General features: G+C 47.2%; 2 protein-coding genes across 2 annotated transcripts; both read right to left on the bottom strand.

The window, feature by feature from the left end:
- Positions 1 to 2,625: 2,625 nt before the first annotated feature.
- On the bottom strand, positions 2,626 to 7,270 carry LOC311517294 (lymphocyte antigen 6E-like). The gene is made up of 3 exons (XM_084622023.1): positions 7,165 to 7,270; positions 5,632 to 5,751; positions 2,626 to 4,094 (listed from the first exon to the last, which is right to left on the bottom strand). The coding sequence occupies exons 1-3, from the start codon at positions 7,214 to 7,216 to the stop codon at positions 3,886 to 3,888; spliced, it is 381 nt and encodes a 126-aa protein (XP_084478149.1). The 5' UTR covers positions 7,217 to 7,270; the 3' UTR covers positions 2,626 to 3,885.
- Positions 7,271 to 13,274: 6,004 nt separating this feature from the next.
- Positions 13,275 to 20,644, bottom strand: LOC311515408 (lymphocyte antigen 6E-like). Its single transcript, XM_084618419.1, has 3 exons — positions 20,489 to 20,644; positions 15,265 to 15,384; positions 13,275 to 14,451 (listed from the first exon to the last, which is right to left on the bottom strand). Exons 1-3 carry the CDS (start codon positions 20,538 to 20,540, stop codon positions 14,243 to 14,245), a joined length of 381 nt encoding a protein of 126 aa, XP_084474545.1. The 5' UTR covers positions 20,541 to 20,644; the 3' UTR covers positions 13,275 to 14,242.
- Positions 20,645 to 22,862: the final 2,218 nt, after the last annotated feature.

Here is a 22,862-nt window from a genome sequence, read left to right as displayed (position 1 = left end):
GACACAGCTACCCAAATTCCTTACAGGAGCAAGAGGGGCAGAATACAGTGTGCCAACTGAACAGTCATCAAAGAGGAAATAAACCAAGGAAGAGGTGAAGGTCGGGTGGTAACAGCTAAGTGGCTAGTTAGCAGATGTGGGGAGTGATACAGCAAGCCCTGGACAGCTTTGTTGGTCACCTTGAATAGAAGGATGCTACCAGATAGAGTAACTTTAGGGTATCGGCCAACGACTATACTCCAGAGTTCACAGCACACAGCTGCACCAGTGCTGCTGTAATGCTGCTAATGCAGACTCTCTAAACTGCTGGGATAGTGCTCACCCGTCGACTGAATTACTCCAGCCCCCACGAGCGGCGGTCGCTGTTGGCTGGAGAATCTCTCCCACTGACATAGCACCGTCCGCCCCAGTGCTTAGGTCAGTCTAACATATGTCACATAACATATGTCAGGGCAATGGCCTATTCACACCCCTGAGCGACATAACTTATACTGACGTAAGCTGTAGTGTGTACATAGCCTCAGAGACACAAGGAAGGAGAGGTAACATCTTTTATTGGACCAACTTCTGTTGATGAAAAAGAGACAAGCTTTTGATGAAGAAGAGCACAGAGCTCTTCAGGTTTGGGAAAGGGGCTCCCAGAATCGGAGCAAAATGCAAGGTGGAACAGATTGTTTAGCACATATTCTAAGGGACCATTCATGGTAGAGTGGCCCATTAACACCTTTGCAGTCATGGGACAAAACTTGGGGGTTAGTAAATTATAGGATGTAATAAGCCATAAATCCAGTGTCTCTGGTCAGTCCGAGATTTTTGGTGTCTAGCAGAGTGATGAATTCAAGCTCCCAAGATCATCTTTTGAAAGTATTGTGCAGGTTTCCTTTGAGGATGAGGACTGAGAGGTCAGCTATGGAGTGATTGCTTTGGGAAAAATGCTCACCTACAGGTGATGTCATGGGGTGTTTTCGTCTTTCATCATTTTCCTGTGTGAGTTCACTCTAGAGCGTAGTGATTGTCTGGTTTCACCCACATAGTTATTAGTGGGGCATTTAGTGCACTGGATGAGATATACCACATGTCATGATAGGCATGTGCAGGATCCTGAAAGGTGTGTTGTCAAGGGCATTGGTCATTGTAGCAGCGGAGGTATGTCTGCAGGTTTTGCATCTGCTGTTCTGGCAGGGTCTGGTGCCGCTTTGAGTTGGTGGGTCCTGATCTGTGGGGAGCTCACTTCTGATGATGAGGTTGGGGGGAGGGTTTGAAGGCCAGAAGAGGGGGTTCAGGAAAGATTTCTTTCAGGATGTGGTCCCCATTGAGTATGTGTTGTAGTTGTTTGACACCCCAGTTGGGTTCCAATGTGGGGTGGTAGGTGACAACTAGCAGTGTGCAGTCAGAGGGGTTTTATTTTGTGTTGAAGCAGGTTCTCTCAGGGTATTTCCATGATGTGATCTACTTCTCTAGTGGAGACTCCTTATTTAGTGAAGGTGGTTTTAAGTGAGTTAAGGTGTATACCCCTACTTGTCACCTACCACCCAACAGACCAGGACACGTTGTAGTGTAGACATACCCTTTAGGCACTACTGCAATAAGCGTCACTAATAAGTAAGACATCCCTGCCTTACCTTACATTCACTCAGCTGATGTTTTCAAGGCTGTCATAGAAGATCAGGGTTGGAAGGGACCTCAGGAGGTCATCTAGTCCAACCCCCTGCTCGAAGCAGGACCATCCCCAGCTAAATCATCCCAGCCAGGGCCTTGTCAAGCCAGGCCTTAAAAACCTCTAAGGATGGAGATACCACTACCTCCCTAGGGAATCTATTCTAGTGCTTCCCCACCCTCCTGGTGAAATAGTGTTTCCTGATATCCAACCTAGACCTCCCCCACTGCAACTTGAGACCATTGCTCCTTGTTCTGTCATCTGCCACAGCAACCAAGAGGTCTAGAACATTTAGATTTTATCTGAATGGAAGCTTAGTTTCCGGAAAAAAATTCTGCTGGACGGAGTGGGTTCTGTGGCTGATTGCCTGACCCCAGTATTCACAAGGCACTCAGATATTCCTGACTACTTTCCCTTTAAGTGCAAGAAGGGGCCTTTCTTCCCCTTTATAATAGTCCTTGCTGCTTATAGAGCACCTTCCACTGGAAGCTCTTAAATCACTTCATACCCCCCGATGATGGATTAAGCCTCACTACACCGATGACGAGGCAGGGAAGTCTCATTATCCCATTCCTTGCAGATGGGGAGATGGAGGTGCAGAAATGCGACATAATTTTCCTGAGCGTGCACCCCTCCCCGCCGTGTGGCATCCCATTGCCACCTGTGGGCTTGTGGCACCTTGCTGGGAGCAGCACCCCACTTCTGGGCACCCCTTAAAAGGCCACTTCACTTCATGGCACTGCCTCTGCGGCATGAGATCAAATGGAGGCAGATTTTTATATATAAACACACTAGACAGCCCCAGCTAGTGTGTGCCATGGAATAGAGCAATCTGGAGTAAATACTGTCACCGGTAACTATAGTTTCAGTACCATACAGACTCAGACCTCCCGTGTTCTTGTTCCCAATTTGGCAGGGCTGTTTTCTCCAGCTAGCCCAGAGCTGACGCATCAGACGCGTACGCAATGGAATAAAATGACACTTTATTTTGTCCAGCATCTGTCCGACAGAGTGTTTCGAAAAGGGCTTTTCACAGAGTGAAACAATACAAGCCAGCAACTGGTATATGGCCAAACTTACTGACCCTCTGAGCTGTATGTGATAATCTTCAGAAGTTCGAGAGCCCAGGGTGCCTGCCGGAGCTCGGGGCTTCAGCCCCTCTCCTGCTGAAGCCCCGAGCCCCAGCAGGCACCTCCCGTGGGGCTGAAGGCCCAAGACCCCCCTCCCAGCAGGGCAGAAGCCTGGAGCCCCACCACCCTGCCGCAGGACACAAGCCCTGAGCTCCTCCACCCCAGGCTGGTAGGTGGAGAATGGGGTGGGGGTGCTCCGTGATCCACACTAACTGTAAAAAAGCCTGGGGTGGGTGACAAGCCATGGTTTGGCCATGCCTGGTATATGGGGAAAAAAGACAGAAATCAGTGGTGGGAACAAAATATAGGTGAATAAACTCAACTCTTCTTTCTTTCACCAGGGCTGATGTTAGCGGGGCAGAAGGGGGACAGACCTGGGAGTAAAGGTCTGTTCAGAAACACAGGGAGGCTGCTGGTGAGTGAGCCGGGGAGGAGAAGGCTCTCTTGCTGTCGGTGGTGAAGGGAGGCAGAGAGGAGACTGTCGCCGGGAGAATTACACATGGCCTGGGGCAGAGGTTGGAACAAGTAACTCTAACAGTGTTAGTACTTTGCGCGATATGGTGCCCTTCTCATCAGGCAGCGCCGTTCAGCTGAGCGTCCCAGGTCACCAACGCCAAGCATGGAGGTGTGGTTGGGTCAGAGACAGAACCACGGCGCGAAAACGGAGAGAGGAATGACTTGCTGATGGAATCTGAAGTGACTCTGAGGCCAAGTCTAGCTAGTGGTATGACTCCCAGCCCATGTAGACATACTAGCACCAACTCTCATCGAGCAGGATGCTAACAATAGAAGTGTAGTCACGGCAACGCGGGCAGCGGACGCGCACTTGGGGCAACTAGGCCCTGCTGCTGCTTGCTGCGGCTCCGTGTTACCATGGCTACACTCGTACTTTTAGCGTGCTCGCTCAGTGAGAGCTAGAGCGCGAGGACATCTATGTGAGCTGGGAATCACACCCCTAGCTTTAGGGTAGACATAGCCTTGACGGGCATAGGGCAGTGTTAACCCGGGTGAAACCTTTGCACAGAGGATGTTTGGTGTCTCACTGGGGAAGCTCGAGCCGGTTCTTTGGGACATCACGTCCTCCTTTTCCTGGCCCCTTCACAGCCCGGATCTGAGGACATAGATGAGACTGGCCAGGATCCCCATGGCCATCACTGTGTAGCTGGTTTTCACGCTGCTGGCCCCGCTGATGTTGCACAAGGAATGCTGACAGCAGGATGTAGACATGGCTGCTATGCCTAGGTTCCACTTTGTTTGAGGACACTCAGCAGAACATGCCTTGGTGATGCGGTACTCAGCTTTCTCACCTTCATGGGGAAAGAAAAACAGAGCCAAGAATCCTTATTCAGGAGTCCCCCTGAGTTCTGGCAACTCTGCTTATCAAGGAGATAATGGTACTAAAGCAGCTAATCAACAAGAGCCAAAGGGAAGGGCATTTCTCAGCAGTTATAACTGGTTGATTTGCCTCAGGCTTTTAACCCAGCCAGTCCATCTGCTAGGCCGTGCCCGACCTAACACTCGTTGCTATTCCATACTCTGGAGACACTCGGCACAGCAATCGTCACAGCACCGGTCTCTTGATAGCAGTTACGGACCAGTATGCAGCAGCATGGGAATGTTTAGATATGTTTTCTAATTCCTTTAATCATTATAGTGATAGACTAAAGGAGCTCAATCTATGTATTTAAGTTAGTTGGGGATTGGTCCTGCTTTGAGCAGGGGGTTGGACTAGATGACCTCCTGAGGTCTCTTCCAACCCTAATCTTCTATGATTCTATGTAGTTTAGCAAAGAGATGGTTAAGGGGTGACTTTTGATCACAGTCTATAAGAACATACATGAGGAACAAATATTTGATAATGGGTTCTTCGATCTAGCAGAGAAAGGTCTAATATCATCCAGTGGCTGGAAGCTGAATCTAGACAAATTCCGACTGGAAAGAAGCGGGCTTACATTTTTAACACAGAGGGTAATTAACCATTGGAAGAATTTAGCAGGGGTCATGGTGGATTCTCCATCACTGGCAATTTTTCAGTCAAGATTGGATGGGTTTTTTTCTAAAAAAAATCTGCTCTAGGAATTGTTCTGGGGCAGTTCTCTGGCCTGTGCTATACAGGAGGTCAGTCTAGATCACCCCCATGGTCCCTTCCGGCCTTGGATTCTATGAAGCGATGAACATCCTCTCCAGATTCCTGACCGTGACTTTGGAACAGCCAAAGGAGAGACCACACCCTAGAGAATCCTTCCCAGGATTCAAACGGAGCCCATGGAATGTGCGGGGAGGAGGACTGGGGAGTTTGAGGCTTTTGCGGACACCGGTGCAGTGCAGATACTATCAATATGGTTCACAGCTATGCGCCTCACTCCCACTAGTAACCTGGGTCAGTGCCCAGCACCTAGAGCAGTAGGAGAGAGTGAGGATTCACTGCCAGCGTGCCATTAGGGTTATTATAGGGCCACGTTCCCTAGGGTTCTCAATCCTTTTGTGCATGCACAGCACAATGCAGATATATTTTTGAGCATCAAGATCTGGTAATGGGATTTTGCATGTAAATTCTATTTCTCCAAATAGGTCCCTCCCTGGAGCGTGATTAGTGAGGATCTATCCCCATGAGAAGGGATACAGGACATTTGAAGTGCCTTACTGCTGTGCAGTTTGCTCTTCATATGCTATGCTCATTACTCCTGAGTAATTATTCATCCTCCCAGGAGAGGGAAGAAAGAGTCCAGCTCCCTGGCATGGGGGTGAGGCAGAGGACGTATTGCATCATCAATAAACTGATACTCAGACATCCTGGTGATCACAGCCTTAGACAAACCTTACTGAGATATTGCACGTACTCACCAAGCCCTGTTTTCGTGTAGGTTGTTAGACAGTATTTGTCGTTCTCTGCACAGCTAGTTATTTTAATACAATTCCAGTTGGAGGGCTCATCATTACAAGTGAAGCACCGCAATGAGTAAACTGCAAAAGGAAGACACAACACAGTTTAGACCCTTGCAGAACACTCCTCTTTAGAACAGCACTGAGAAAACCGGCTGATCCTACTAGGGAAATAGTATAAAGTGCTATCAAATGTACGGAGTTGAACAGACTGGAAAAATAGGGACAGATGGTTTTTCTCTAATCTCAGGCACAATAACCGCAGATGTTACATCTAACAGCAGTAGAAATGTTTCAGACAATGATTGTTGATGTCCGTTTACATGACAATTGAACAGTAATGCTCATTGGTTAATAGCCAGAGCTTCTCCATGATAGACGGCTCCAGACAGGGAACAAAAGATAAACATATAGCACACACAGCTTTTCTTTCTGAAGGTCTCCCCACAATACACTGAGCAAACTCAGACCTACCTTGGCTCCAGTGCTTCAAATACTTTGTCTAACCTGACACATGCAAATCGTCCCAGTGAGTTTGACAGGATTACTTATAGGCAGACCATGACTCACCTGTGCAGTTGTTTACAAGGTCAGGGAGGTAGTTTTGAAAAGCAGATTGAGATCAGGAATCCTTGGAGAAGAACAACTATCTCCTTGAAAGGATCCAGCCGCTGGCCTTTCAGCTAGAACTTATCGCTCTGATTGCGTATCATTAGATCCTCTAGCAAATATCTGCTATATCATTGTACAAATTTATTTTGTATTTGATCACATTTGTTAAACTCTTGCCCAAGGGCTCCACCCAGCATGGTGCTGAGCACCGCGGTCCCCAGCCAGCAAAACACTTTATCACCTGCTGAACTTTCTACATGGGAGTAATCCTATTGACTTCAACAAGAGTATTCACGTGCTTACCACTAAGAATGTGATTACGTGCTTTGCTGGATAGGAAGCAGCATGAACAGCACTGGGCAGGATCAAACCCCATGCGACAGGATAGTTATGGAAGGTTATTTCTGTAAGGAAATGGTGCTGGCCAGCACTGGTCATCTGAGTAAAAGGCTCAAGATTGCAGAGTGTATAAATGATCTTTGTCCAATGTCTAGGTAGGTCTCCAGAACTAGCCTCGTCCTGTATTGTCCTCTCCCTCGGGCCCTCATAATATGCAGCTGGTAGACCGGTCACCTAGTTTAGGGGCATGGGACTGTGGTCCTTTGTATAGCCCAGTATTCAAGAGTACAAAGCTTTGCACCTGGCATGGCTCTCTGAATGGAATGGAATGAAACTAACTCTCTGAAGGCGCTCTGAAATACCCCAGTCACAAGCTGGGGCTCAAAGACAGCAAAGGGGACAGCACCAGTGTCAATTCACTGTTGACTGTCACATCTTCACCACTGAGGCTGTAAAATCTCCCTGTGTCCCTGCCATTTCTAGGCTGGTTCTCTCTCATCTGCACATTCTTTGTCTAGCAGAGAAGAATCATTAGCATCTCACCTTGCTCCGCACACAGGACTGCAGCCAACAGGGCGAAAAGCAAAGCCTTCATCTTCGCTACGTCTTCGCAGCCTTTGCAATCAGGGCAGTTCCAACCAGGGCAGGTTTTATAGCTGTGTGGTGTTTGCATTTCATTACTAAGATGATGATGATTTGAGGGGGTGGGGTGTGAGCCATAGCATAGGACACAAGATTGATGGGTGTGTGTCTGTGTGAGAGACAGGGAATAACCTCTCCCTACGGAAAGCTTCTGCCTGATTCTTTCAGTTAGTGTTTGGCTTATGCCCCACGAAAGAGTAGGGAATGCCTGTGAGAATGTTTCTTCCTTATGCTTTGTTTTAGAAGGTGCCTTTGGGGGAAATGGCTGGTTTTGTTTTTTGCATTTTCTTCAAAGCTTTCTGCTGATAGCATCCACACCACACAGCCAGTGAGGGAAATGCAAGGGGGAATGGGAGAATTAGGTTTAAAACCACCGGGAAAGAAAACTTTTTTGAAATGTTGTCTGATCTAAAAGCATTTATTTTCCCATGGTCTCATTTTCATCAACGAAATTTTTCAGTTTCAAAACTGGTCATTTTGAAGACACAATTGGTTTGATTTTTAAAGCATCCTGCCATGTGATTAAGATGACCAATCAACATGAAAATAAAAACAACGTTTAGAAGAATAATTACACAGGAAAAATATTTGTGACAGGGTAAATGGAAGCACCTGACTGACCGTCTATGAGTAGTTCAATATTGTGTTCACCCCTGTTACAGCCCCTCTTGTCTCTCTTCTCTCTAAACTAAAACATCCGAATCTTTCTGGGCCTTTATGATTTTCTTTGCTTGCCCCTTCACTCTTCTGATTCTCTTATCTCTTCTTTGAGGTGGAGTCATGGCCCCATGGTTGAAATGTCAATGCACATACAACCCAAAACTGCACTGGAAATTTTTCGTGCCCTATCCCTTTGCAAAGGACTGTCTAACTTGCTGTTCTCCATCCCCAATGCCTCTGTTAAGTCTTGACCTCAGGTTTCTCTCTCCCACTGAATATTCATGTTTCTGAATATTTTCCACCTACAGCCATGAGTTCACTTGCGGAATATGTGAGTGAGCCATTTAGCAGTGATGCCCTTTTTCCAGCACACACTCTTACATTAATTAATAATGCCAAATTTGGGCCCTGTGTGACTCAGGCATGGACATCTCTTGTTTCCCAACAGCTCCGACTGTGAAACTTGGAGCAAGGATAGGCACCAATTAAACAACCAAACCTCAAAAGAGTATGTGTGTTGGGAAACTTTCCAGGCCTTCAGGGTGGTATCAGGCACGAGGCAGAAGGTAGCAGGACCTCTGACCCAGCATGCCATGTCCTGTCTTGTTTTGTTGGGATTATAAAACAGCCCCATGTCAATATTATTGGGGGTGGGGATCCAAAAAAAAAAAAAGAGTCTTTATTGGGTATTTTCCTGATGATCAGAAACATATTACACCAAGAAAAATAGTTCCCGATGGAAAGCTATTTAAATTTAACTAAATATTCGCTGAAAAATAATAATTGTACTTTTGGTTGGTGAGTGTGAACCAGTGGCTTTTGGGGACATGGCAGCGAGGCTGCTTGTGCTCCTCAGACCCACATCTGTCTCAAGGGAGAAGCATCTATCACACTCCAAAGAATGATGCTTGTGGTTGGCTGTGGCCCAGCGCTGGGCTCTGGGAGGGTTTTCCAGCCTTTCATGCCCATCCATAAGAAAATAAGAACATTCATACTGGGTCAGACCAAAGATCCATCTAGCCCAGTATCCTGTCTTCCGACAGCGGCCAATGCCAGGTGCCCCAGAGGGAATGAACAGAACAGGGAATCATCAAGTGATCCATCACCTGTCACCCATTCCCAGCTTCTGGCAAACAGAGGCTAGGGACACCATCCCTGCCCATCCTGGCTAATAGCCATTGGTGGACCTATCCTCCATGAACTTATCTAGTTCTTTTTTAAACCCTGTTATAGTCTTGGCCTTCACAGTATCCTCTGGGAAGGAGTTCCACAGGTTGACTTTGCGTTGTGTGAAGAAATACTTCCTTTTGTTTGTTTTAAACCTGCTGCCTATTAATTAATTCCAATCCAAGCCGCCTTCTGCTCCTTTCTTGGCTGTTTCGCCTCTTGTTTGGTCAGATATTTCTTGGGGATAAATGTGTTCAAATTTGCTGCAAGATTGGAGTGGGGAGGAAACACACGAGCGGAAAGAATCAAACTACACAGTGATCTGGGGAGATGAGGGGTGAGGGCTGCACGTAGCAAAGGGACAGTCAATGTCAATGAATGCAGATTCCTCCACCCAGTGTCGGTATATTTGGGATCACCTAAGACAAAGCCCTCGGGCCTCCACACTGACAACAAATTAAATTCTCCTTTTATTGCTCGCTATTCAGAGCAAGAAATCAAAAAAGAAGGTCAAATCGCCACCCACTGCCATTCTGCAGTCCATATGTTGCCCTGCAAAACCAGCCAACACTCTGATAATGGAGCATTTCACATTTCATTCAGTTAGCATCATCCATTGGCAGTTACAGAAATAGCAGGTGCCATTTCGGCAAAAGCGTCTTATTGCCTGACTCAGCTCAGGCGTTAAAACTTAAAATACCCATTAGACAGCTTTTGTCTCCTGCACACTGTGGGAGTTTAGAGATGACAACTTTGCTGTGTGTAAATGATTCTTAGCTGGATTTCGGGCAGTTAAATTGGTCTGGACTCATCTGGCAATTCCTGTATGTTTCTGTGATCTTAATATTATCTTCACTTTTCCAACACCAGAACGATGTAGATAAATTGGAAGGCATTCAGAAAAGAGGGACACAAATGATCGGAGGGAGTGGGATTGACCAAGGAAGAAAGATCGAAAAGACTAATGAGGCTAGTTAAAGAGACTAGGGGATCTATAAGCGGAAGGGGTGGGAATGATACCAGTCTACAAATATTTGGAAGATATGTTCATCCAGGAGTGTGGGATTAATTAGGGAGAAAAACGGGATTTAAATAGGGAAAATGGGAGGAGTTAGAGAAAGGGGGAAGCTATTTATGGATGTTTCATTGTAGACACAGTGAGTAGAAAGAAGTGCCCATCACTTGCTCTAGGTGCTCCTTGACACTAGAGCTGTTTAAAATGTACCAACTGAAACTTTATCAACTGGATTTTTGGATGTATCGCCTGTAGGCCACCTGGTCCCTCTCTCTAGCCCATTCTGGTCAGGACACCTCTCAGGATCAGGCTGAGGAAGGCCCAGGAGATGGTGGGGATGGCAGCCATGATGGTGAATCTGGCTTCAATAGTCTCGATCTCCTCTTCCATATTCCCACCCCACTCCCCACCAAAGTCTCTTTCTTTATGGACCCAGAAAGGGAGTGATAGGAGGCAGAGACCACCCCCTCACTATTTTGTCCACCAATTAGGCCTCATATCTGACACAGCTCTTTTGGTTCATTAATTTCCATTTCCACTTTCTGTTCTGAACAAACGTAATTCAACATTTCTTGGATTAGATCAATGTGGCCTTTTTGGTTTAGGCTAATCCAGTTTCTCTGCCCAGTTTTCTTGCCAACATTTATTATTATTTTTAAGCCCTTTTCATTATCTCATAGGACTGAGTCATGAGTTTCCAGCGCTTGGGGTTGACAATGCTGCTCGCATTGCTCTTGTTTTTGGGGAAGTCTTCTGGTCTGTGTTTTGGGAGTGGAAGGGGGGGTTGTAATGGCTTCTTCTGCCCATCCCCCATGCTGCTGCTGCTGTTTGTGAACGCAAAGAGCCAGTAAGGGCAGCACCAAGAGTAGAACCCATGATGGGAAGCACTCGACCCCTTCTTCTGGTCGTGGGCCACAGCTCCTCCTTCATTAAGGCCCAGAGACTTCTGTAGGCCCAACTCCTGTGCACTGCCTCCAAATACCCGATCTAGGCTTCCAGTAAGAAAACTTCTCATTCAAGAAATCAAGAGACCCCGATCTCCCGTCCGCTTGCTGCGTCCCCCCTCCCCCGTCCCGATCCACACAGGAGATTTTCTTCGTTGGGGTGAATTTGGCCACAAACTCCTCCCACACCCCCAGTTCGGACAGGATCTCACCTCAGGGGCGCACAAGCATTTGGGGAAACGTGAGGAAGTAACAGAGACCAGCAAAGGAAAAACAGCACTGTGCCCTGTTTACTTTTTTATGAAGCAAAAAGTCGGCCTGAACGATATGTGTGTGTATATATCCCCTGCAGTAGGAGAGCGTTCACCATCCACTGCTGTATAGAACTGGGGGCCGGTTACCTCTTACCCGGCCCTGTAATAGGAGCTGGGCCATGGCCCTGCAGCGCCTTGGGAGGTTTCCCCAGTGAGAGGCGAGTGAGCCAGCTCTCAGCAAGAAGCTAGGTAGGAGGCAGTTGTCAGGGAACCTGGCACTTGGTGGGGTGGGAGGTGGATAAGCACATTAGCTGGATGTTCCTGGTAAAGTCATCAGCAGTGAAAGCGTTAACAGTGTTGACATTTACACAGTGATTCCTACATTTCCGAGTCCACACCCTGAAGCTCACATCCTCCATGAGCAGGTTTTTTCAGGCTGTCTGCAGACTCAGGCAGACCTCCCTCCATCAATTCACATTCACTCAGTTCATGCTTTCAAGACCTTCTCCACCACAATGTAGCCTAGAATGTTAATTATTTTTAATGGAAGCTTAAAGCTCTGGAGCAAACTTCTGCTGCAAGGGAGGGGTCCTGTGGGTAATTCCATTGCCACTGAAAACACAGGGCAGCCTACAAGGTACACTCAAACACTCCGGACTATTTGTCCTTTGAGTGCAAGGACAGGCCCTTCTTCCTCCTTAAAATGAGCCTTTCTGTTTATTCAGCAACTTCCACTGGAGGCTCTGAACTCCCTTTATACACAGTGATGAACTAGGCGTCCCTGCCCCCTTGTGAGGTAGGGAAGTAGCAATATCCCCATTTTGCAGATGGGGAAACAGAGGCTCGGCGCGGTGCAGTGATTTGCCGGAGGTCACAGAGGGAGGTTGTGGCAGAGCCAGGAATAGCGCCTAGATCTGCAGACTCCCAGGCCTGTGCTTCAGTCACAAAGCCATCCGGCCTACTTCCACCTGTAACTCTTAGGACATGGCTTCGCTGCAAGCGAACGTGTGATTGCCGCTCAGCTCGGCAGACCTGCACTAGATTTACTCTAGCCAAGCTAAAAAATAGCAGTGAAGATGTGCTATCCCAGGCATCAGCACAAATTGTACTAGCCTGCCCAGAGCCTGTGGGTACGTACCTATGTGCTGCTGCGTCTTCTCTGCTGTTTTTAGTCCGGCTACCTAGAATCAAGCGGCAATCAGACCTCCCAATGCACTGGAGACAAACCTATGGAGTCTGAACTCCTTCAGGCCTCACCACTCTACTTCTTGGATGGCTCAGGAAGAGCCTGGGAGGCTGTGTTCCTTCTGACATCACTTTTGAACGGTCAGAAAAACCAGTTTTTAAAAATATAGCTATGCGATGCCACCTCAGCTGGCACCCAGGGGCTCACCGATTCTGAGACAAGTTGCTGTTCAGCTAATTCAGAAAAGTTGCACTCTAACTAGGCTGGGCGGCACTGGATTTGTGTTTTTTATCATTTGGATGGATGATATCAACATTTATTTTTAAGCATTTCCCCCCCGATTTTTATCTATTTACATGTTCACAGTTGCAGGGAATTATGGGGGGAGGGTCAGGTAATGGGACGGGTTCAGAGAACAATTATTTAATGACAGGAGATGCTGAGATTCAAAAAAATTAGAGCTTTATAACCATTAGAACACAAATCGTCAACATCCCCTGTCAAAATATACAACCTAAATAGCCCGAATTCAAAAACTAAGTTCTCAAGCAGCATTTGTTTTGCTTTGCCTGTCTGTAAATGTCTATTATTATCAATGGAAATCATTTTTGTCGGTTTATGTATGGACAGTGCAATAGATGTTTACCCACATTGCTCAATAAAAATCGAATTCTTCCAAGCCGAAATGTCATGCACAGACTTAGACCACGGATCTTTTTGCTCCCAACCGGGCAGGGCTGTTTTCTCCAGCTATCCCAGAGTTAACACAACTGATGCTTCCATGGTAGAATAAAAAAACACTTTATTTTGTCCAGCATTTGTCCTACAAAATGTATCGAAATGGGCTTTCACAGGGTGAAGCAATACAAGACAGTAAATGCTTATATGGGAAAAATTACAGGAACAAGAAATGGGAACAAAGTGTAGGTGAATACAGCCAAGCATGCATTCATTCACTCATTCATTCATTGGGGCTAATATTAGAAAGGTAGTAAGGGGACAGACGTGGGAGTAAAGGTCTGTTCAGAGACACAGAGAGGCTGCTCTGGTGAGTGCGCTGCAGAGGAGAGGGCTCTCGAGCTGTCCGTGGTGTGAGTGTGAGGAGAGGCAGTAAAGAGACAGTGCTGGGGGAATGAGGAGTGAAATGACACAGGGCCTGTGACAGAGGATGGAACAAGTGTTAGTACTTTGCGCTATATGGTGCCTTTCCCCTGAGCCGGCACATCCATCCAGGCAGCACCATTCTGCTGAGCATCCCAAGTCATCAACACCAAGTGTGTGGGAGGTGACTCTGGCTCTGCTAAACAAAAGGTGGAGGCGGAGCTACTAGCTATAGATAGATAAAATCTTCAGTGTGTATCTAGCCTCCATCAGCGTAACCTCTTTAATGCACTTATCCTCACAACCCCCTGGTGAGGGAGGGCAGTGCTCTTATCCCCAGGGTACAGCACTGCAGAAAATTAGACAGAAACTACTTGCTGAGGTAGGGTGACCAGATAGCAACTGTGAAAAAACAGGATAGGGGGTGGGGGGTAATAGGCGCCTATATAAGAAAAAGTCTCAAAAAACGAGACTGTCCATATAAAAACGGAACATCTGGTCACCCTATGCTGAGGGGATCTGAGGTGACACAGAAGAGACAGGGCAGTGTTAACTCGGATGGCAACTTTGCACAGAAGGCTTTTGGTATCTCTCTGAGGAAGCCCAAGTTGGTTCTTTGGGATGGCAAGTCCTCTTTTTTTTTCTGGCCCCATCACAGTCCTGTTCTGAGGACGTAGATGAGACTGGCCAGGATGCCTGTGGCCATCACTCTGTAGCTGGTTTTCACACTGCTGGCCCCGCTGATGTTGCACAAGGAATGCTCACAGCAGGAGGTAGAGATGGCGGCTACCCCGAGGTTCAGGTTTGTTTGGGGACACACCGTGGAGCATTTCTTGGTGATGCGATGCCCCTTTTTATCACCTGAAGGGGAAAGAAAACCAGAGAAGAGAATTGTTATCAAAGAGCCCCCCCAGAGTTCCAGCAGAGGAGAGAATGGTCTTAAAGTAGCTAAGCAACAAGCGCCAATGGAGAGGGCATGATTGGTAGTTTTGCCTCCAGCTTTTAACCCAACCAGTGTTTATCTGCTAGGAAGTGCCCGGCCTCGCGCTCATTGTTGCTCTTCCGTGCCCTGGGGACAGTCAGCACAGCAATCGCCCGTCTCTGGCTAGCAGTCACAGACCTGCCTGGGAACATCCTCTCCAGAGCCCTGACTATGGCTGCGGAACAGCCAAAAGAAAGGCCACCCCCAAGGCAGAGACTCCTTCCCGGGATTCAAACTGAGCCCACTGCATGTGGGGGGAGCAGGGGTTTGAGGCCTGTTGTGTGGATACCCGTGCAGGGCAGAGCTGGTCAGTAGAGCTGATCTGTCATGTGCTTCACCCCCATAGGTTTGACCTGTAGCTGAGACAAGGCACAGCACCTGTAGCAGACCAGGGAGCAAGGATTCGTTGGCAACGTCCCAGGCGGATTAAAGGGACACCAGCCCTCAAGGTTTTTGTGGATTTTTAGGTTCTTGGATCATTTACAGTTTCCTAAGGCCCAGGCCATGTGCTATGCTCATCACTCCTGAGTGATTATTCATCCTTTCAGAAGCAGGACGAAAGAATCCAGCTCGCTGGCATGGGGGTGAGACAGAGTGACCTGCATCCTAAATAAACTGATAACCTGTCACTCAGACACCGTGGTGAGCAGAGACTGAGGGAAAACCGCATTGAGGTAATTCCGGGTACTCACCAATCCCTCCAGTTGCGTATATTGTGAGACAGTATTTGTCAGTGTCTGCACACTTAGTCGCTGTAACACAATTCCAGTTGGAGGGCTCGTCGCTACATGTGTAGCACCACAAGGAGGCCGCTGAAAAAGGAGCACACAACCCAGCTTAGCTGCTTGCGGAAACGTCCTCTTCAGAGGAGAGGATCCAAAATGTTTCCATTTTTGGAAAAGGGAAAGAAAAAAGGTGGGGGAAGGAGGAGGGGGGGAGAGGGACCAAAATAGAGCAAACTTTTTCTATTTGAAATTAAATGCACGAGAAATTTTGGTTTTAATTTGTCTGGTCAGGGAATTCTAGGAACAATTTCAACCAGAAGGAAAATTTGCAAATATATGCCCCAATTACTTACCATGTTTCTACCCGCCCTGCCTTCTCCATCTACGTCCTTGACTCACACAAGCCAATGATCTAACTCTGCATCTCAGATGACCCTCTTTTCAGACCCATCTCTGCCTCCATCCCACAACAATCTCTCTTTCTCTGCCAGGAATGACTGACCTCCCAAGTGCAGCTCCCAAGTCTGTAGAAAGCAGAGCTCAGTGAGGCCCTTATTTCCCAGCTCCTTGCCGATTATTAATTGTCTTTCCTTGGGGAAAGCTAATTAGCTTTCTCCTCCTGTGAGAGCATCACGGTTAGCATTATATAGGGCAGTGCATCTGCAAAGCATTGTAGGGACATGAATGACTCTTAATATAGCCCAGAAAATTAGATGTGTGATTAGAGAGTCAAACTGAAGGGAGTTCCTTGGGAGAGGTGTCGCTAGAGCAGGGGTGGGCAAACTATGGCCCGTGGGCCAGATCCAGCTCGTCAGGGCTTTGGATCGAGCTCCCGGGCCCACCACCCCCTGCGTGCCATGGGCCCTGCGCCGCTCCCTGCGGGCCCTGGGGGAGGAGGGGAGGCAGAGGTCTCCGCACGCTGCCCTCACCATGGCCAATGGGAACTTTGGGGGAGGTACCCAACCCCTTGCCTTGAGCCCCTTCCTGCACACTGTACCCCCTCCCACACCCCGCACTCCCTCCCGCACCCCAAACCCCTGCCCCAACCCTACGTTCATGACCCTGCATGCAATTTCCCCACCCAGATGTGGCCCTCGGGCCAAAAAGTTTGCCCGCCCCTATGCTAGAGGATAAAAGGAATATTCCTGGTGCTGTCTGGAACAAGGCAGTCTTGCAACAATCCCATTAAAAGGATTAAGGGAGACTTACTGTGAGGTCAAAGGGCATTTGCAGTGTGTGTGGCCAAGCAAGGGTAACAACCAGGGCTTAAAATTCTCATAGAGCAACGGTTCTCAAACTTTAGCAACCCAAAGACTCCCATTTTGATTTAAAAAATTTTGGGGACCCCCAAACTCCCCGCTCAACCCCAGACCCTGCCCCCACTCTACCCTTTCCCCCAAGGCCCCAACCTGCCCCATCTCTTCCCATCCCCACTCCGCCCCTGTCCCTCCTCTTCCCCGCCTCTTTCCACCCCCTCCCCTAAGCGCGTCCCCAACCCGCTCCTCCCCCTCCCTCCCAGTGCCTCCTGCATGCTGCTGAACAGCTGTTGCCCAGCATGCAGGAGGCACTGGGAGGGAGGGGGAGGAGTTGATCAGTTCATGCCTGACTAATCTAATCGCCTTTTATGATGAGATTACTGGTTCTGTGGATGAAGGGAAAGCAGTGGATGTATTGTTTCTTGACTTTAGCAAAGCTTTTGACACGGTCTCCCATAGTATTCTTGTCAGTAAGTTAAGGAAGTATGGGCTGGATGAATGCACTATAAGGTGGGTAGAAAGCTGGCTAAATTGTCGGGCTCAACGGGTAGTGATCAATGGCTCCATGTCTAGTTGGCAGCCGGTATCAAGTGGAGTGCCCCAAGGGTCGGTCCTGGGGCCGGTTTTATTCAATATCTTCATAAATGATCTGGAGGATGGTGTGGATTGCACTCTCAGCAAATTTGCGGATGATACTAAACTGGGAGGAGTGGTAGATACGCTGGAGGGGAGGGATAGGATACAGAAGGACCTAGACCAATTGGAAGATTGGGCCAAAAGGAATCTGATGAGGTTCAATAAGGATAAGTGCAGGGTCCTGCACTTAGGACGGAAGAACCCAATGCACAGCTACAGACTAGGGACCGAATGGCTAGGCAGCAGTTCTGCAGAAAAGGACCTAGGGGTGACAGTGGACGAGAAGCTGGATATGAGTCAGCAGTGTGCCCTTGTTGCCAAGAAGGCCAATGGCATTTTGGGATGTATAAGTAGGGGCATAGCGAGCAGATCGAGGGACGTGATCGTTCCCCTCTATTCGACATTGGTGAGGCCTCATCTGGAGTACTGTGTCCAGTTTTGGGCCCCACACTTCAAGAAGGATGTGGATAAATTGGAGAGAGTCCAGCAAAGGGCAACAAAAATGATTAGGGGACTGGAACACATGAGTTATGAGGAGAGGCTGAGGGAGCTGGGATTGTTTAGCCTGCAGAAGAGAAGAATGAGGGGGGATTTGATAGCTGCTTTCAACTACCTGAAAGGGGGTTCCAAAGAGGATGGCTCTAGACTGTTCTCAATGGTAGCAGATGACAGAACGAGGAGTAATGGTCTCAAGTTGCAGTGGGGGAGGTTTAGATTGGATATTAGGAAAAACTTTTTCACTAAGAGGGTGGTGAAACACTGGAATGCGTTACCTAGGGAGGTGGTAGAATCTCCTTCCTTAGAGGTTTTTAAGGTCAGGCTTGACAAAGCCCTGGCTGGGATGATTTAACTGGGAATTGGTCCTGCTTTGAGCAGGGGGTTGGACTAGATGACCTTCTGGGGTCCCTTCCAACCCTGATATTCTATGATTCTATGATTCTATGATAGTGGGGCCAACGGGGCCCCTGGAGTAACCTTGTGGACCCCCAGGGGTCCGTGGACCCCAGTTTGAGAAATGCTGCCATAGAGTATTTTCCGGAGCCCATCATGCCCCCACCCCATACCCCACAAAGCACGCTGGGGCTCGGGGCTTCTGCTCTGTGGGGAGTGCTGGAGCTTGGGGCTCCGGGCTTCAGCCACAGGGCCCCGTCGATCCCCTGAAACTGTCTCACGGACCACCAGAGGGCTGCAGACCTCTGGTTGAGAATCGCAACAGCCTCAGGCTGGAGTCAATATTTGAAAATATTTACTGGATCTCTGCTCCGGACAGCTCTGGCTGAATTTAAGCCCTGGTAACAACACATTCAACTCACAGCCTGGCCAGGAATCTGCTGAAATAGACACTGGGGCTTGGTTAAGAGCAACCTGTTTGCTGGCAAGTGAATTCCTACTTGAGAGACACCACCTGGCTGCCTCCCACTGAGGTTCCCAAGAGACTGGAACCGCTCCTGATGTCTGGGCCAGAACCTCAGCTAACTGAGAGCAACTTGAGGGACTGTTTGTCTTAGCCTGTTCTGCTTTCTCATCTCATCAGGTGAAGGGCTGGGGGCAAGAATGGTAAGACGTTTTCTAAACATTTGCTACCATGTGCGAGTAGAGGCATTTGTAGTGACACATCTGTGTGACCCATAGAGGATCATCTACTATACCTGAGACAATACACATGATGTGCTTAGTAAGTTAGTGTAAGGGGCATCATTAACCTGAACCTTAGCGGCTTGTCTACATGAGAAAGCTGCACCAGTTTAACTTAAATTGGTTTTAAATTGAGTCATAGAATCATAGAATATCAGGGTTGGAAGGGACCTCTGGAGGTCTTCTAGTCCAACCCCCTGCTCAGGGCTTTGCAACTGAATTATTTAAGCCAGTTGCAAACCCCTGAGTGGATGCTTTTATTTTGGTTTAAGAGGGGCTTATTTCAGGGTAGTTTAAACCTGTTCCTAATCAACCTAAGCTGCATTGAAATATAAGTCTTTCTTATACCAGAATGAAGGCAGCCATATAGGGGTTTGCAGCAGTTTAAATAAATTGGTTGAAATTCACACCTTTAATTAAACCAATGCAGCTTTCTCTGAAGACGAACCCAGAGTCCATTTTTAAAGGGAGTTAAAATTCATTTCTGGTCCTATCCCTGTACCTGAATCCAGTCTATCAAAATCTGTGGGTTTATAATGACATTTTGCTACCTTTTAACATGTTTTCTCTCCTCGTAGATGTGAAAGACTCACAATAGAACAGGGCAAACTGGCTGACCCCAGTAGTGAAAGAGTGAATCTGGCACTACATAAAGCGCTGTCAAAGGTGCAAAGTAAACAAACTGAAAAACACAGGGACAGTTTTTTTTCTGTCTAATCGCAGCTACAGTAACCCCAGGGGTCACCGATAACAGCTGTAGAAACAGGTCAGACCATTTTCGTTGATGATGTCCCTTTAAATTGCAACTCTCTTGGGTTAGCAGCCGCCAGAGCATCTTCTTCACAGGTTGCTCCAGATGGGCTATAACATATAAACATGTTGCAGAGGCCCCTTTTCCCCCTATCCAGGCATTGAGCAGACTCAGCCCAGCCTTGGTTCCCATTCTGCAAATACACTACGTTGAGGACTCGTGGCACCTTAGAGACTAACAAATTTATTTGAGCATAAGCTTTCGTGGGCTAAAACCCACTTCATCGGAGGCATGCAGTGGAAAATACAGTGGGAAGATAGATATACACAGAGAACACGAAAAAGTGGGTGTTGCCATACACACTAGAATGAGAGTGATCAATTACGGTGAGCGATTATCAGCAGGAGAACTACTTGGAGTAACCTTAGGGTGTAAATAGTCCTGATGATTGCAATGGGTTGACTCACACGCATACAGCGTCTCACATGTGCACGTGTTTGCAGGGTCAGGGCTTTAGCTTTTAAAAGCAGATGAGATCAGAACAGGTGGTGCAGAACAACAGTCCCCTTGAAAGCATCCAACCTTTAGCCAGGCAGCTAGAAGTTATAGCTGATTGTGTAAATTACTCATCTTCAACTGCTTAATCATTGCATGCATTTATTTTTTGGTTTATTAAATTTGATAAGTTACTGTGTAATGGCTCAGTCCTGCAAGCGGGGGGACGGGGGGGGGTGGACAGAACGCCTTGGGATATAGGAGGGATCCAACCCAAGAGATAAGGCCGTGTCAGTGCATTAACTGTAGAATCTTTACCACCGATACTGTAAAATCTCCCTGTGTCCCTGCCATGTCTAAACTGGGTTCTCTCTCATCTGCATATTCTTTCTCTAGCATAGAAGAATTATTAGCTCACCTCGCTCCACGCACAGGACTGCAGCCAGCAGGGTGAAAAGAAAAGCCTTCATCTTCACTACAGTCTTCGCACAAGGGCAGCCACACCACCAGCACCAGGGCAGGTTTTATAGCTCGGTGGTGTTTGTTTTAGGTTACTATGGCAATGGTAATTTTAGGGTTTGGGGTGTCACATGGAGCACAACACAAGGCTGATGAGTGTGGGTGTGTGGGAAGGAGTCTGGTCATGTTAAGAATACAGCTGGAATTTCCCCTCCCTGATTTTCCTGTTTTACAAAGGAGCATGTGACTTGCCAGACTGACTCTGCCCAGTGGTGTAGCCAACATCCTCCTGGGTCCAACAGTGGTCACTTCTCACTGCTTCAGAGGAAGGGGCAAATAAACCTATAGCAGACAAAAATAACCTCCCCCTAAGGGAAGTTTCTGCCTGATCCCTTCAGTTAGTGTTTGGCTTATGTCCTACAACATGAAAGGTTTGGATCTCAGACTAGGGAAGGCTCATGAGAATTTGTTTTTAATTAGGCGGGGAGTTTAGGGTTTCATTCTTTTGTTACATTTTCTTCAAACCATTCTTGTGTCAGCATGCTCACAGCCATTGAGGGAAATGCAAGGAGTGAAGGAATTAAGTAGAAAATATAGATTTTTTTTTAAAGAAATGTGGACAATTTGAAAGCATGCGTTTTCCCATTGGGTATCTGACAATCTGTTTTTTGCATTTTCTGACTTTTCAGTGACTTTTGTTTTTAATGAAAAACCTTGCTTTCACAATCAGACATTTCCAAACACTACGTGTTTCTCTTTCAACTTTTGAAGACTAAATTGTGTTGATTAAAGAAAGAAAAATCCTGCCATGTGACCGAACTGACCAATCAAAACTGAGTGCCAACAATTTGAAATCAAAAGAAAACACTTCTGGAGAACAGTGAATGGATACACTTTTGTTTGCAAAAAGAAAAGGAGTACTTGTGGCACCTTAGAGACTAACCAATTTATTAGAGCATAAGCTTTCGTGAGCTACAGCTCACTTCCTCAGATGCATATCGTGGAAACTGCAGCAGACTTTATATATACACAGAGAATATGAAACAATACCTCCTCCCACCCCACTGTCCTGCTGGTAATAGCTTATCTAAAGTGATCATCAGGTGGGCCATTTCCAGCACAAATCCAGGTTTTCTCACCCTCCACCCCCCCCACACAAATTCACTCTCCTGACTTCAAATCCAGACTCCAGCGAGAAACTGCTGAATTGGAATTCATTTGCAAATTGGATACTATTAATTTAGGCTTAAATAGAGACTGAGAGTGGCTAAGTCATTATGCAAGGTAGCCTGTTTCCTCTTGTTTTTTCCTACCCCCCCCCCAGATTTTCTGGTTTAACTTGGATTTTAACTTGAAGAGTGGTCAGTTTGGATGAGCTATTACCAGCAGGAGAGTGAGTTTGTGTGTGTATGGGGGTGGGGGGGGATGTGAGAAAACCTGGATTTGTGCAGGAAATAGCCCAACTTGATTGTCATGCACATTGTGTAAAGAGTTGTCACTTTGGATGGGCTATCACCAGCAGGAGAGTGAATTTGTGTGGGGGGGTGGAGGGTGAGAAAACCTGGATTTGTGCTGGAAATGGCCCACCTGATGATCACTTTAGATAAGCTATTACCAGCAGGACAGTGGGGTGGGAGGAGGTATTGTTTCATATTCTCTGTGTATATATAAAGTCTGCTGCAGTTTCCACGATATGCATCTGAGGAAGTGAGCTGTAGCTCACGAAAGCTTATGCTCTAATAAATTGGTTAGTCTCTAAGGTGCCACAAGTACTCCTTTTCTTTTTGCGAATACAGACTAACACGGCTGTTACTCTGAAACTTTTGTTTGCAAATTTCAAAAAAATGAAATGTGTTTGCAGAAAAAAGGACCAAATTTAGACAAAACACATTTTTATTGGCAAAATATTCGCCAGCTCTGAGTATGCCAGACGGTACATAGAAGTTCTTCACTGACCTTCTATGTCTTAGGTATTCTTTTGTATAACTCTATCATATCAGCCCTTCTCAATGAACTGCAAGGCCCAAGGGCCAGATCCTCAATAGGTGTAAATTGTCATAATTTCAGTAAAGTCAGTGGAGCTACGCCAGTTTACGCCAGCTGAGGAGCAGCTACTCAGTCATCACAAGCCTCTAATAATTTTCTTGGCCTGTCCCTTCACCCTTCTGTTTCTGCTCTGTCTTTCTGAGATGGAATCATGATATCAGCAGTAGTTTCTCCAGATGCCACTGCACATACAGCCCAAAAATGCTCTGGCAAATTTTCATGCCCTATTCTTTTGCAAATGACCATCTAACTTGCTGTTCTCCATCATCGCCTATTTCTCTCTCCCA

Source organism: Lepidochelys olivacea (genome assembly GCF_965140295.1).
Source record: "Lepidochelys olivacea isolate rLepOli2 genome assembly, chromosome: 2".
In the NCBI taxonomy this organism is placed as follows: domain Eukaryota; kingdom Metazoa; phylum Chordata; order Testudines; family Cheloniidae; genus Lepidochelys; species Lepidochelys olivacea.
Note: the sequence above shows the minus strand (reverse complement) of the source record. Positions and strands in the feature narration are given on the sequence as shown.